The sequence below is a fragment of the Neophocaena asiaeorientalis genome, unplaced genomic scaffold (genome assembly GCF_003031525.2).
Source record: "Neophocaena asiaeorientalis asiaeorientalis breed wild unplaced genomic scaffold, Neophocaena_asiaeorientalis_V1.1 scaffold59, whole genome shotgun sequence".
Lineage (NCBI taxonomy): Eukaryota > Metazoa > Chordata > Mammalia > Artiodactyla > Phocoenidae > Neophocaena > Neophocaena asiaeorientalis.
The window spans coordinates 9,914,603-9,930,094 of NW_020174268.1; the positions used below are offsets into that span (position 1 = coordinate 9,914,603).

A 15,492-nucleotide genomic window follows, 5' to 3' on the forward strand; every position below is an offset into this window, starting at 1 on the left:
GGGCGGCGGCGCCGCGCGTCCTCCCGGAGCCCTCCGCCTGCTGCCGGCCCCTGCTCTCCCTCCCGCGTCGGGCCCGGGGGCTCCGCGGCTGTTAGGGACCGCGGCGAAGAGGGAAGGACGGTCTTGCGTGCCGTGGATGCTCCGCCCGGGAGAGACAGCAAGTTGTGAGTGCGCCCCGGCGCCGGGAGAGAAGGTGGCCGCCGCCCGCCAGCCATGTGAGTCCCGCGCGAGGCTGCCCCGGGGCGCGGGCTCCGCTCCTTTTTTCTCCGGACGCCGGAGTTGGGCTGCTCCCGGGCTCCGGACTTCCTGAGCTGGGCTGCCGGCCGGCTCTCCTTGCCCGCCGCGTCCGCTGCTGGCGTCTGCCTCCGGGGGGTGCTGCCTGCCCATCCTCATCCGCTCCCTCCGCGCGGGGCCGGCTGGAAAACGCCCTTCTCCCGCTTTGGGGGTTGAGGGATCCTTGTGTGTCTTCGGGGTGGAGTGGGGGAGGCCTTTGCCGAGGGCTGGCTAACCCCGGGGCGCCTTGCCCCAGCGCGAGGTGAGGGCGGTCTCCACCCCACGTCCCCGTGCCACCCGTCTTCCCCAGCCTCAGGGCCCAGCAGACCAACTTCAGCCGCTAATGCTGATGCTGACCGCAGTTGACAAGATTAAAAAAAAAAACAAAAAAACAAGTAGCCGGAACTCCCCTGGAGGGACACACTGGGGTGGAAATGGGGTGGTGGGTGGGAAGGAAAGGGCAGGGGCGAGGGTTGGGAAGGGAGGGGGTGGGTGACGTTAAGCTGGAGTAAAAAGAGTCCTGGGGATGGAACTGGGGTGCGTGGCTCTGGGCTTCTGCATTCTCTCTGAAAAGTGTGGGAAGTGGTTCTGGAACTCTTGCTGAGAGGGAAGGAGGTATGGAAGTGAATGCACGTGGAATCACTAGAATGACTGGGGTTCGATGTAGAGTCCTGGCAGGTATGGATTCTTTTTCAGATTAGACAGTGACACTCGTTCATCAGTAGAGTGGTTCCAATAATTTAATTGGAGGCCGTGAATCAAAACTCAGGTATGAAAATAAGCCGTACGCAGGCTTTCTTTCGTTGACGCTAGAAGATAGTTGAGATTGAAGGCATTCACAAACGCTACTGAATGAGGACTGGGGATGCCTAATAGTCCCATCCATTCTGTATGCCTGGGCAGTGTGTAATTGTGATCCTAATTATTTTGTTCGGGCTCGTGCAGTGTTAATGCACCTAAAGGGACGCAGAGAAGTTGCGACAAGTTATGAGCATGAACTTGCAAGCCAACTGAACAAACCACGGTATGGTTCCTCTTATTATAACATTCGGAATTATGTTTACTGCCGGTAAATATGCTACATTACTTTTAATGTGAGTATATGAAATGAATTCACTGGCTTGGCAAGTAGAAGTCATGCATTTCTTTAAGTGCATGAGTTAATTTGGGGACATTTATAGGAGATAAAGACATGAAAAAGGTTTGAGCCAGTCTGACAACATTTGAATTACGGAGAAGTTTATAGAGAGAAGGGATTCTTCTCACTTTTGAAGTATGGAGGCATCTTTGACTGTTTATTAATTGAAAGTTGTAGACCAACTGAATCGGTGTTAATCGCGTTTCTAAAAACATTTAACTTTTAATATTTCTTATGGTTTTACCAGGGACCATCTTCCTTACTGCACAGGATGGGAAGTTGATGCCCAGTAAGACTGAAGATCCGTTCTGTTAATAGACACTCTCCCATCACAGAACTGTGGATTACCTGTGGGTCCCCAGTGGTTTCACACCTTCACTCCCTCCTGCAGACCCAGAACACTTACTTTGGGTCCTCTTTGCCCCGTCTGGTGAAAGATGGCATCCAGTCTGACTTGCACCGGGGTCATCTGGGCTTTGCTCTCGTTTCTTTGTGCTGCCACCTCCTGCGTGGGGTTCTTCATGCCTTACTGGCTCTGGGGATCTCAGCTGGGCAAGCCTGTGTCCTTCGGTACTTTCCGGAGGTGCTCGTATCCCGTGCACGATGAGAGTCGGCAGATGATGGTGATGGTGGAGGAATGTGGGCGCTACGCTTCCTTCCAGGGCATCCCCAGCGCAGAATGGAGGATTTCTACCATCGTGACAGGCCTGGGCTGTGGCCTGCTCCTGCTTGTGGCGCTCACCGCCCTCATGGGCTGCTGTGTGTCGGAGCTCATCTCCCGGACAGTGGGAAGAGTGGCTGGAGGAATTCAGTTTCTGGGGGGTAAGTGACTTCGCTAAATTTACATTGTTTACTGGAACCCCAAAGCAATATTGAAAGTGGTGTTCCAGTTATCCATTGAGATTATGGTAATTGACCCTTGGAACGCTCAGGGGACATAGGCTCTGGGGACAGATTGCCAAAGTCAAAGATGCTTTACAACTTCAAGAGCTCTTAATTTCTGTACATCCTTAAACATGTACATCATTGGCTTGCTCAGTACCACGTCTGTGAGGCAGTAGTGTCTAGGTTGTTTATAATGTAGTCCAGGAGACGGTTTGGATTTTATAGCTGCTGGCTCTTTATGATCAACAACAAGCAATTACAGTATCTGTGTCTTTCTGGAGTCCTCAGGTCTTAGGAGATGAACACTTCATAGAAAAGTAGAAAAGGTTTTTCATTCCACATTGTCATCATAAGCCTTTTATCCTTTTTGGTGGATGTAAAATTGAGCCCTGCCCCATCTTAAACTATATTTCTAAATAAATGATTACTGTTTTAAATGAGAGATCAGTTTTACATGAACAACTATGAATTTAACTATGCCACAAAGATAGGCTTCAGTACCTTGTTAGGGCTGAAACTTCTCCCAGTGCTCTTGCTGTGAAGGAGAAAAAAAAAAAAGTATTTAGCAAGTGTTGTGTGTTTGTTTCAAAGGGACTGGCCAGTCTCACTAACACTAGAAAAGATTTGATTTTTACTTGGGTTGCCTCCAACAAGTATTGCTTCAATATCTCTGGTCATATGGTTTTAATTATACTTCATGTATTTTCTGCTGTGCCTTTCACCTCCATTTTTCAACCTGACGGGCTGAACTCGTGTGATTTATAGTCTGCCTTGGTGAAATAGGACAACCTCTGTAGATAGTACAGAGTTCAAGAAAACAGGAAGCCAGGAAAATGTATAAAATGTATTCGTAACTTCATTACAAAGTAAAAGTCTGTTGCTCTTTCATTGGGTGTTTTCTCATGGTCTTCGCTGAAAAATGCAGGAGAAGAAAAAACATTAAAAATGGAGAGTTCTGGAGTAGAGTCTATATTGGAGAAACCCCAACAGATGATTTCAGATGATTTAATATAAAACCTTCAAGTAACATTTTGGGTCAGAAAATACTTGTGCTAAAAATTCAAGTGGCTGAAAGTTTTGCGTTTCTGAGTCAGAGATACGTTGTTTGCATTTCTTGATTTCCTTACCAGATGTAACTTTGTTCTCATCTGTTTTTTCCCACTGGTCTTGCATCCCACTCTGCCCTAGGAGGCAAACTGGGGGACTTACTATCCTTCCTCTACTGCTTCACTGTTCAGCATTGAGCACAAGTCTTGTGTGTGATATGTGGATTCCTACAGAAAGACAGTACAGTAAAGCTATTAGGCAGTATAATGAGGTTTTTGTAGAGAGTGGAAATACAAACCCAGAGTTAAAAACTTGTTGATACCACAGATTTGAAGAATAGGACTAATGCCAGGAATATTTTTAAGGTTTTTTTTCTTTAAGAATAAACTTGATTTGCTGTTTGTGTTTCACTTGGCTCAGGAAAAATACTGGGGCGGTTTCTTTTTCTCCTCTTCTGGTAAATATTCCTTTTCCTTTTCTTCTTCGTTTTAGGGCAGGGACTACTGTTATTTCTGGCAGAGCAGAAAAGTGCTTACAAAGAGAAATCAGTTTTTATTGATTACCTTTAAACGTATAACGAAGGAAGGCAACAGGAAGTAAATCTGAGACTGGTGAGATTTATAGATTTGAGGGAATTATAAAGAGCTAAATGTTCTACTTTACATAAAACTCAAGGGGAAAGGCCATTGGGGAAGTTATGTATACTTTTTAAAGGACTGTTTTTTCCTTAGTATATGCTTTTCATGAACTCTGGTTTGGTAAGAGTTACTGACATTGAGCTGAAGATATAGGTTATTATTAGCATTTCTCAAATCCTGGCAGAAAATAATTCTGAATGTAAAACCTAAGACGGCTTTTCTGATTCGAACCTTTTGAGGGCCCGAGTAAGTAAATACATCCCATTACCCAAGATAGTAGTCATTTTAGAATTAAAAAATAACTTGAATTACGGAAAAGGTTTTGAAAAATCTGCCATTAAACATTACCATTTAGTGATAGACCAGTTGACCAAAAAAATGCTTCAGAAAGAATTACTCCTATTGTTCATTTCATAATTGTTTGAGTTTTTATTCGTAAGAAAAAGTGGTAAATAATTTTATTTTATGAAAGTTTTCATAAAATGGGTGGGTTTCATAAAGACTGCAAAATACCAAACCACTGGGTTCTATGAATTCCGTCAATGGCCATGCTTCCGAAATACAGTCAAAGTGCAGGGCACTCTGCTATAAGGCGGATTCTTCTACTAAAAATGATTCACCCAGAAAGGTTATGTTTAGCTAAAGTTAGGATTGCTCCAGAACAACAGGAAACAGGATAATGGCAAAGTACAGAGGCATCCTACTTAAACATGCCTGCTGTGTCTGGAGTTTGCACATATGGTGTAACATCAGGCAGTAAAACCCCTGCAGTACTTTGGAACTAGTTAAAGGACAAAGTGTCAACCTTCATTTTGAATTGTCTTGCTGTGGTTGTTTAGAGGTCAAAATGTCACCTGTAAACGGGTGGAACAACACAGAATGGGACGGTTGTCCATGGACATTTACTACCTATAAAAGAAATACTTCAAGGAATCAATGACTTCTGCCTTTCTTGTGGTAACTTGAGCGTAAACTTTAATTGCCACCATCTCCATCTTCTATTTGAAGTCATGTCTTGGTCATAATTTTTAAAAACCAGCCTGGGTTGAGTTTTACCCTCAATTGAATTTTTAAAAGGCATGTAGAAAGCCTTTGAGAAGTATCACGTGTAATAAAAATGTTACCATGCAGAGATTATGATAATGGTGTTATGAGAAAATAGAGGTTGTAATGTTGTGTTTGTTTGTGGAACACAAAATCATGTGCTTTCAAATACTGTTGTAGTCATTAAGTACTTCAACAGAATTTTTGAAACTTCATACCAAACTTTTGACGTACGTGTTAGTAAAAGATCTTATTTACATGCTCTGTAAGTGAAGCACGTAAGAACGCCGTAAAGACATATTAAGGCTATCTTAAGTTCTGCCCACTGGTGCTTGCAGTTGTCAGGGTCTGAATTTGTAGATTTCATCTTTGGAAACTACTGGCGCTCTAACGACGGGGTATGGAAAAGAGTCCCAAGTTGGTATTATTCCGCATTTAGTTTGGATGTGAGTCACATATATGTATAAAATGAGTGTAGACTACTAACCAGTGGCAAACAGCTACCTTCCCAGTGTAGATACTGCTCTGTCCTGAGAAGCCAGGGGAGACCCATCTCCTCAACTAATTGATGGTTACCTGCTGCTCAAGACGGTAATGATGACAAAGTGTTTCTTAGAGCGTCCCCGTCTCTGTGCTGAAAGCATCGTTGCCTCTGCAGAGTCCCCTCACTGTAGGGCTCCACCTGGGCTGTCTTTCATCCCTTTGGGTGAGGGCTTGGGACTTCTCCTCCCCTTGCTGCACTTTGAACCTGACCATATGGTGTGTCCCATCGTGCTTTCCTTTATATCCAGGCTCCGTCAAGTGACAGCTGAGGAATAAGATAAGTAAGTGTTGGCGTATTAATGGGCATGGTGGCTTTTTAGTGACAGTGTCTTAACTGAAAGAAGTTGCTCTAATTTTAAGAAATCGAGCCATTTCTTGGGCCAGTTGGGGGGGCAGGCAGAGCTCTCTTTGTTCCTCTTTAAATAGCGCCTCACAGATCACAAACTCCTCCTGTTTCCTTCAGCTCCCTCTAACCTTACAATATAAAGTCCAGGCAAGCGGCCTTGAGTTCTGAGCCAGTGGTTCTCAAACTTTAGCATGCATCGGAGTCACCCTCAGGACTTTTTAAAACAGATTCTTGGAGCCCACCCGGGGCGGCTCCCTGATTAGTAGGTTTTGGGGGGTTGGCCAGGGGAGTTGATAATGTGTATTTCTAACAAGTTCCCAGATGATGCTGGTTCTGAGACCACCGCCTTGAGAACCCTGCTCTAAGTTCATCATTCTGTATTTTTTAAGATGTGACTTCTGGTAGATGGCTTACATTCAGAATTTAGTTAATGTTTAGTTTTTATCATGATCTTATTTACACCTCTTTGACTGGACTGTAAAAAGACCCCATCTCTGTGGTTTGGTATTGACTGAACACATCGATCTATCCTGGTTTTTTTTTTTTTTTTTATGGTACGCGGACCTCTCATTATTGTGGCCTCTCCCGCTGCGGAGCACAGGCTCCGGACGCGCAGGCTCAGCGGCCATGGCTCACGGGCCCAGCCGCTCCACGGCATGTAGGATCTTCCCGGACCGGGGCACGAACCCATGTCCCCTGCATCGGCAGGCGGACTCTCAACCACTGCGCCACCAGGGAAGCCCATATCCTGGTTTTTGACACAGAAAATTCTCCTGGAATTCTCTCTCTTGATACATATTGTATATACATCATAATGATCATTTATATATTATATATGTATTCTTTTATTTATCATTGCCCTATACCAGAAACAAGATTTGACAGATGGAGAACTCAAAATAAGACCTTAATGCATCCTCTGTAGTTCTCAGGCAGTGGATTTGCGGTAAGGAATTGGCTAACTGAAAGATGTAAAGATCTTACTGCAGATCACAGAGATGGGCCGAGACGGTTCTTGGTCCCAGCTCCCTAAAGCCACGTGTATCTTGGAAAAGCCGGAATGATTAGGCCAGGAGGGCACTCAGGAACCCGCCACTCTGAGCTTCTGCTCCTAAGCAGGATTGGACTTAAATCAGCTTTGACTAAGAAGTCATGGTCTTAAGCATCTCTAGGGAAGAAGAGGATGCTGACTCACAGTACTTTCTAGGACCACAGTCCACATCTTCCATCACACTCAGACGTCCCAGGCACACTGATACGACAGAGAGCGAGCTTGAGATGGAGACAGTGCAAGGGTGTGAGTGGGGCTTGGCAGCCAGGAAGAAGGGAAAGGGAGATGCAGTGTAGACGGCTCAAACGAACAGCACAGATAGCATCTACTCCGAGCTCGGGATTTGTTAAAGGCAGGGGTGCTGATGAATTAACTGATGTTTTATAAGATCTAAAGCACTGAGTTTTGTATGTTTATATCTAATAATGTTTTAAAATTAAATTTCCAAGTAGTCATTGTCACTAGTTTTATTTATTTATTTTTTTTAACATACTTCCCCACCACCCCAGAAGAACTTGTTTTTCATTGTTTTCAGACTTTTCTGTGAAGCTTCCAAGTTCTCCACATCAGTAATTGACATCAGAATTCAGCGCAATATTCTTTTAGTTCTCTAGTGGGACTGAAAGTTACCTGACGGTTTATTCCACTGGAGAATCCAAAGCCCTGCCCCAGAGTGTGTGATTTGGTAGGTCTGGCGGGGGGCGGGCAGGGGAAGCACTTTTAACAAACTCTCCAGCAGTTCTAGACATAGATGGTCTGTGGATCACATTTTGAGAAACATGAACAATTTTATTCACTCAAAACCTTATGTGTTACTGGTGTGGGAGCACAGACTTCTGTTAAGCTAAGTCTGGATTATTAGTCTCTTTCCGTGATTGTTGTTTGGGGGATGATGTGATATAAGCAGCAGATAGCAGAATTAGCGTAGGAACAGAGCAGTTTATAACTGTGTTTTCCTTTATATTAGTGGCCTTAGATGTTACTGGGATGGTCAGGCCTGTGTATACACCCAGAAAGGGGAAGAACCAAATCTTTTCCGTGCTTCACTTAGATGAAGGTGCTATTTCTGCCTGTGACTCCAATTGCAAATTACAGACCTGCTCTCATTGCCAGTGCTGTGTTTTGTGTCATTCACCCTGTATCAGTGAGCTGTGGCTGGTTCCTGTTCAGGTAGAGTGTGCCCAAATCCTTGGCTTCTTTTCTGCCAAGTATACTCAGTTTTTTCTTATTTTCTGTTATTCGCTTTGACTTCCAAGATTGTATCTCTGAAGTAAAACATAATAATGATACTAAATCTTAAAAATGGAGGAGTAAGGAGTTGTCCATTGAACACATATGCCACTTGGGCATATCATATTAGCAGCTCCGATAGACTTTTTCCCTAGAATTATTTAGATTTTTTTTCCCCCCCGCAGGGTTCAAATCTTCATTTACTTTATGTGGAGTAGAGTCTTTCTAAGAGAATCATTTGATTTTTTTCCCCTTTTAAAAAAATTTTATTTATTTTTAATTGAAGTATAGTTGATTTACAATGTTGTGTTAGTTTCTGGTGTACAGCAAGGTGACTCAGTGTTATATATATACATCCTTTTTCATCTTATTTTCCATTATGGTTGATTACAGGATGTTGAATATAGTTCCCTGTGCTATACAGTAGGACCTTGTTGTCCATCCATTCTGTACATACTAGTTTGCATCTGCTAATCCCAAACTTCCAATCCTTCCCTCTCCCACCCTCTTCCCCGCCCTCTGCCTTGGCAACCACAAGTCTTTTCTTCATGTCTGTGAGTCGATTTCCGTTTCATAGGTAGTTTCATTTGTGCCATAGTTTAGGAGAATCGTTTGATTTTTAACTTGCTTCCCTCTGTTGCCACCATCTAACACAGCTGTAGCCTGATCCTTCTGAGGCCAGGGTCCGTCTGGACTGGTTAACTTCACTAAGAGATAGATTGCAGATTGGTTCGTTGCCTTGTAAAAAACGTATTTTCAGTTACAAGGAAAACCAACTGAAGCATGTGAATTCACAACCAATTCTAAAACAAAAACTTTAAACGCACACTCAAGGGAGTGTGCGTTTACCTCATTCTGTATAGGTAGCATCACGAAATGCATCCAGTTTGCTCTCTGAACAAACTCATCACTGTTACACTGTCGGTACACTGTTACACTTGAGCTCTGCAGCTACCTCCAGCTTGGCAAGGGTGTCTTGTTGTGTGTGTTGCTTACAATCAGAAAGAAAAACAGCATTAAGTTCAGAACTTTTATTCCTGGAGGTCGTTGAAATTCATCTTTTTGTTTTCATGAGGTGTCACCCTCAAGTGTGTTCTGGGGAGCGCTGGCTCCGGAGGGAGTACCTGTAGGTATTGAAAAAGCAGAATCATTTTGGGAACAAGTAGATTGGAGAAACACTTGGTTATGGAAAGTTAGTAAATTTCATTACGGCAGAACTTCACAGAGCCTGGAGTATGTCAATGCTTATACCAATCTCCTGGGGGCATGGGGAAGGTATAGTATTAAGTGTAATGTTAAGTGTTTCCCTAACTAATTTGGAACCGGCTCCCTGAAGGGACCAGTGATCCTTGGAACATATTCAGTTCTCATTTCTTTCACCCCAGTGAGGCAGGTAATTTGTTCTCTCTCTCTCTCTCTCTTTTTTTTTTTTAAACAGCTGTGAACACTGAATTTTAGAGAGCGACACCCAGAGTTATCCCATTAGTTACGTGTTGAGCTGTGAACGCTGTCATCATAATATTAAAGTGTTAATTGAAGTTCCACCTTGTATTATATGTAGAATTCAGAATTTCTGACCATTATGAATAGTAAGTCTCTTAACATAGGTGAATATTTTTATTGTTCCTTTGGTCCCCAGTTTCTGTTTGTAGTACCATAGAACCACCTGAAGTAATATGACATAGCAACTTTTTGCCAATTCTCAAAACAGGTTAATGTTAATAAGGTAACATGCAGTAGAGAGGCCATTAGGGGAGAATGCCAAAACCTCCAACCAAAGCAAATATGCTGTCTTTAAAAAATTATGTGACAGAAGAATTTATCTCTCATTAATATACGCTGGCCATACACGCTGGCCAAGTTTTCTAGTGTAAGTTCCCTAGTGTAAGTTCCCCATTGTTAGAAGCCCTTGTAGTAATCTTTTAAGACCGAAGATAATGTTAATTTTAGAGGACACACTTCTTTTCTTTTTAAAATTGAAGTATAGATGACTTACAATGTTGTGTTAATTTCTGCTGTATAGCAAAGTGATTGACACACACACACACACACACACACGTTCTTTTTTTTACTATTCTTTTCCATTATGGTTTATCCCAGGATATTGAATACAGTTCCCTGTGCTCTACAGTAGCACCTTGTTGTTTATCTCTTCTGTGTATAATGGTTTGCATCTGCTCACCCCAAACTCCCACTCCATCCCTCCCCCACCCCCTACCCTTGGGAACCACAGGTCTGTTCTCTATGTCTGTGAGTCTGTTTCTGTTTCGTAGGTAGGTTCATTTGGTGAGGACACACTTCTTAAATAACAAAACCAAGGACCTTGTGTCTCTCTTTAGAAACGAAGGATAATGTTCTACTTTGTCAACCTTGATCAATAAAATATTATGATAGAAACACAGAGAGTTCTAGCTAGATCCCTCTAAAGGAGTCTGGTGATTTCCCAGGGACTGTTGAATGGTCATTTTTAGAAGATCACGAGGTTGGATTCATACCCCAATACCCCAGTGTTGGTGCGTTGATATTGCTGACTAATTATTGGGGGATCGAGTTATCCTTTCTTTTCTTTATATGATAGACATCATACCAGTTAGTGATTTTCTTTTAGAATTCATAAAGCTCAAGTGTTAATGTAAGGTCCAGAACTGACCTGCTTATAACTTCAGTGAATAATTTACCTTCCATGTGCCTCATTTTCAGTAATCAGGCAACATCAGATACCATGATATACTAAAACACATATAAAAATATTGTTGGATAAAAAGAAAGTACCATTTTATGGTTCTTTTTTTCTTGTATGTCCTATCTCTTCAAATAGAACAAGAACTAAGATTTACATTTTGCTTCTATCCCTACGGTGACTAGAATAGTAAATGACATCTTGTATATTCGATTAATACTTGATATATTAGTTTTAATTATTTATTAGCAACATTTTTATTTGAAAAGTGTGACCTTGTTCTTCTGTACCTCACAGGACTATTTCAAAGAAGAAATAAAATGTCACAAATGTGAAGACACTTAAAGCAATGACCCCTTAACTGATGTCCCTGTGTAATGTCAGTCTTTTGATAAAAGTGTTCCATAGTCATATATGTTGAAAAGGTGTTGCATAATTCTGCATCTCTGTCTTCAAGCACATTTTGAAACCTCTGAATGAACTGTGTTATCTGCAATGAAGAAACAAGCTGCTGTGGTCTGAATGTCTGTGACACCTCCAAAATTCATTTGTTGAAATCCTAATGTCAAATGGGATGGTATTAGGAGGTGATGGCTTTGGGAAATGATTAGGTCCTGAAGGTGGAGCCCTCATGAATGAGATTAATGCCTTTCTAAAAGAAGTTTGAGACAGCATCCTTGCCCCTTCTGCTGTGTGAGGATACAAGGAGAAGAGAACCCTCACCCTACCACCCTGACACCGTCATCTTAGACTTCTGGCTTCCAGAACTGGGAGAAATAAATTTCTGTTGTTTCTAAGCCACCTTGTCTGTGGTATTTTGTCATTGCAGCTCGAATGGACTAAGAGACCAGCTTAATTTGTTTAGCACTGTGTTTCACAAACTTATTTGGGAATGGCAGCGTCCTACTTAACCTGTTACAGGCAACAGCATCTTTTTGAGTCAATGGCCAGTACAACAAACTTGAGGAAATGCTGAGTTAAAATATGTTATAAATGCAGGGAATTAGTGTTTATGGACATTCAGCAGTATTTATTGAGTGCCAACTATCTGTCAGATACCATGCTGGGTCCTGGGATACAAGCTGAGATGAGGTCCCTGCTATAGCGGAGCTCACAGCCTTCTGGAGGAAACCAACATGCGAAGTATAGTCACAACCCAAAGGGCTCGTGATGCAGACGCCCACTCCGTTGCACGCAGAGATCGGCTGGTGAGGCTCGTCCAGCTGCCAAGTGAGATGCTCACCAGCCTCGCACGGCGCGCCAGTCATTCTCCGGCTTCGCAGGAGACTGCATTTCCCAGAAGCCTCGACACCTGGCATCTGGGTAGATGCAGCCAGTGGGAGGCACTCTTGGAGGATGGGAGGCTGTCCGGGAGAAGCCAGGGTATCTCTCCCTCTCTAGCTCTCCCTTGGGCAGAATCTCCGGCAGCAGTAGTCCCTCCTTCTGGAAAGCCCAGCCCTGCCCGGTCCCAGCTCCCATCAGGAGCCACTGTCGTGATCCTCCCCTAGTCACACGGTCCGGTTCTTCTAGTCGTCAGTAATGCCATCTTCCCCCCAACATCGCTCCAGTCTCATGGATGGTAGCAGTTTTCTGCTGATGCCGGTTTCTGGGTCACCTCTTTAACTCCTGTCTGGCGTTTTAGCTCTTCTGTCATCTGTGTAACCAATTTCCTGTATTATATTAAATCCTCTGGGTTTGAAATACTTAGGATGGTTTCTGCTTTCCTGGACCCTGGCTAAAATACAACATATAATTCAAATTCCTACCTTAGCCAAGTGGCAGATTACGTCATACTGTGAACTTTTGGTGGGGGGGGGGGTTGGTGAATAGGCATAAATCTCAGATGTTTAAAAATGCCCAGGGTCCATTGAAGTGTGCCTAAAATGCTGTAGGAGCACAGGAAAGGGAGGGACCTTGTGTCTGGAGGGGTTTCGAAAGGCTTCATAGCAGAGGTGCTATTGAGCTGAGTCAGAGGCTCCCTGGGATTTCGAGCAGGAGAAATGTCAAATTCTCAAAAGCCAAGGAGTTGTAAAAAGGTCTGATGGGAATTCAGGGAATGGCAGCGTACTCTAAGGTAGGGGGCAGAGGTGATGTGACAGAGGATCAGGTCTGAAGGTCCCTGTTCATATTCTATGGTAAGAAGTCTACACTGAACTAAAGTTAAATGAAGTTTTTCAGTGGTTATGGGTGAAATTGACTTAGGAACTATATAATCCAGTAGCAAGTGAGGAGTAAAGACTGATTTGGGGAAACGACAAAACCAGGGAAGGCAGCAAGAGGCTTGTTACAGCAGGCTTGGCCAGAGATGGTGAGAACCTCATCGAAGCTGTGGGAATACAGAGAAAACGATTTTGAAGACATTTCTGAGATAGAGGCAAACGGGTTTTGCTGCTCCTATTTTTAGATGAATAGATGAGGAGATGAATGATGTCTCAGTAATTTTATATTTCCGTGTATATAAAAAAACAGGCATTTTTTCCCTAGTTCCTCAGAAAATTAGAAAACAAACAAGAAAACATAAATTATAGCAGCTCTGTTTTGATTTACAGAGTGAAACGTTTAAAAAAGTAATAGACATTGTTACCACAGCATGTAGATGTAACTTACTGTATAAAATTACAATGTAGACATCTTTAATTTTATAACTGTTTAACATTCACCTGTGTGCAAATGAGGGTTACTGACTGCTCAGCACACCTGGGGGCTCTAAGAGGAGCATTCTTGATGACATCTAAAGTGACTCTCAGTGTCGTGTCATTGAACTTCACTGGCCTCTCACAAAGAGATATTTTCCTTTTCTCTCCCTAGAAGTGCAGGAAATAATAAGTGTGCAAATACATAAACATAAGGAGATGTAAGATTGATTTTATACATCTTATTTTCATAGAAAATTTGACATTTTCAATTATACCTTTATTTTATCTATAAAGAATAAGTGTTATTGTCAACATGTTTGTAATTGAACATTGCTGTCCATTACTTGTAGTACAGGAATCTTTTAGTTAGGAGACCTAATTGATTCCTGTCATAGCTTATGTTAGTCATGTTACAGCTGCGTAATAAGGCAGAGCAAGAAAGGAAACTGGTTATCCCTTGGTTATTACCTATGAGTTAATATTATCAGTGATTATTATTTATGTGCCATGAGTCATTTGCATTAAAGGCCATGAAACATGAAATGTCCTTGTGTCATTCCATTGTAAGTTACAGTTTCCATATGTTTGTCGATCAAATCTTTGTAAAAAAGAAATGTGCCTTTAAGCTCTAAAATAGTAAGATTCTGTGATGAAATCCAGTCCTCATTTGATATACTCCTCCTTGGTGAGAGTTGCTGTGTATGAGGCATGACTTTCTTAGTGTTTGTTTATCTCTACTTCTGAGCCCCAGAGTTTTCCTAAAACTCATGCCCCAGTGTTACCTTATGACAAGATTACCCAGTTGGTCCTCTCTGCAGTGTATGAACGTACCTTCCGTATGGGTAGCAGATTGTAGCTGATGATGTTGGGAGGAACTGGGCACACCTGGGCAGACCAGGATTCCCTACGGGACCATGGCATTCCACTGTGCATGTGGCTGGAAAGGGGGACATAGGTTCATGGTCAAAGTCGGTATAGCCTTTTCTCACTCCTGGCCACAGTCGGCTCCCCGTAACGATCCAAGCTCCCCGTACTATTTCTCCCCCTCCACATATGTGCACCGTTGTCTTGGATGTGGATGTAGGATCTCCCATGTTCTCTTCATGTCTAGATTGGACCTACAATGGAGCCACTGTATTCTACAGTTGAGTGTGCGGTAGGACATCGTTTTTGCTGCTGTTCATGTGTGTTGTATGTTTGTTTTGTTTTTAGGGGTTGCATTACCTGATTTAAATAGGAAATTATAATCCTTAGGTATTCAGGCAATTCTTTGATAATCTCTGTAGTCACCTTGCCTCATAAACCACGCCTCCTGCGGGCGTCCTACTGCTCGTAACCACAGCCTCCTTCTAGGAGGTGCACAGACAGGGCTTGCCAAGTCACGTTGATTGTATTTCCACCCTATGTTTTGTATCTTATGAGTTGGCCAGAAAGTTTGGAAAGATGTTACAGAAAAACCCAAATGAACTTTTTGGCCAACCCAGTACATTTGTCTCTTCCATTTCCCAGAGTCTAAGGAGGGGACAGCAAAGCCCAAGCACTCCAGGTGCAGTTTGGTGAGACTTCATCTTATTGAGGGACTTTGAGGGTAGGGAAAATAAGGAAATCAAGGCAGAGCCAATCCTTGCTTTATCAAGGTAAAGCAAGATGGGAGGAGAAGAAAAGTGATCCCGCCGCTGCTTAGACAAGGAGGTCATGTGACTCCCCAACAAACGCGAAAGCATTTTACGAAGGAATTTGATCAGTAGTGAGACATTCCAGAGCTCCTGTTGTCCCTATACCTGGCCCTTCTGACTTTTTCGATCAATCGGCAGTGCTAGGACCCAGGAGAAAGGACTCAGGGTCTGCAGCTGAGTTTGGCTAAGGCTGGCAGCAGCTGCCCTGCTTGGCAGCCTCCTCAATCCATACATCTCACAGGGCCTGGAGGATATCCACCAAAGAACATCTCCTGAATCCACAGTTTGTGGTTCTCGGTCGGGGG

General features: G+C 43.1%; 1 protein-coding gene across 1 annotated transcript in view; it reads left to right on the top strand.

Moving 5' to 3' along the window:
• Positions 1 to 6: 6 nt before the first annotated feature.
• LHFPL6 (LHFPL tetraspan subfamily member 6) overlaps positions 7 to 15,492 on the top strand; it is a 230,548-nt gene continuing 215,062 nt past the window's right edge. Inside the window, exons 1-2 of the mRNA XM_024755645.1 lie at positions 7 to 215; positions 1,659 to 2,233. Coding sequence (XP_024611413.1) covers positions 1,849 to 2,233 — 385 coding nt within the window. The 5' untranslated portion in view covers positions 7 to 215; positions 1,659 to 1,848. The remainder of the gene's footprint in view (positions 216 to 1,658; positions 2,234 to 15,492) is intronic.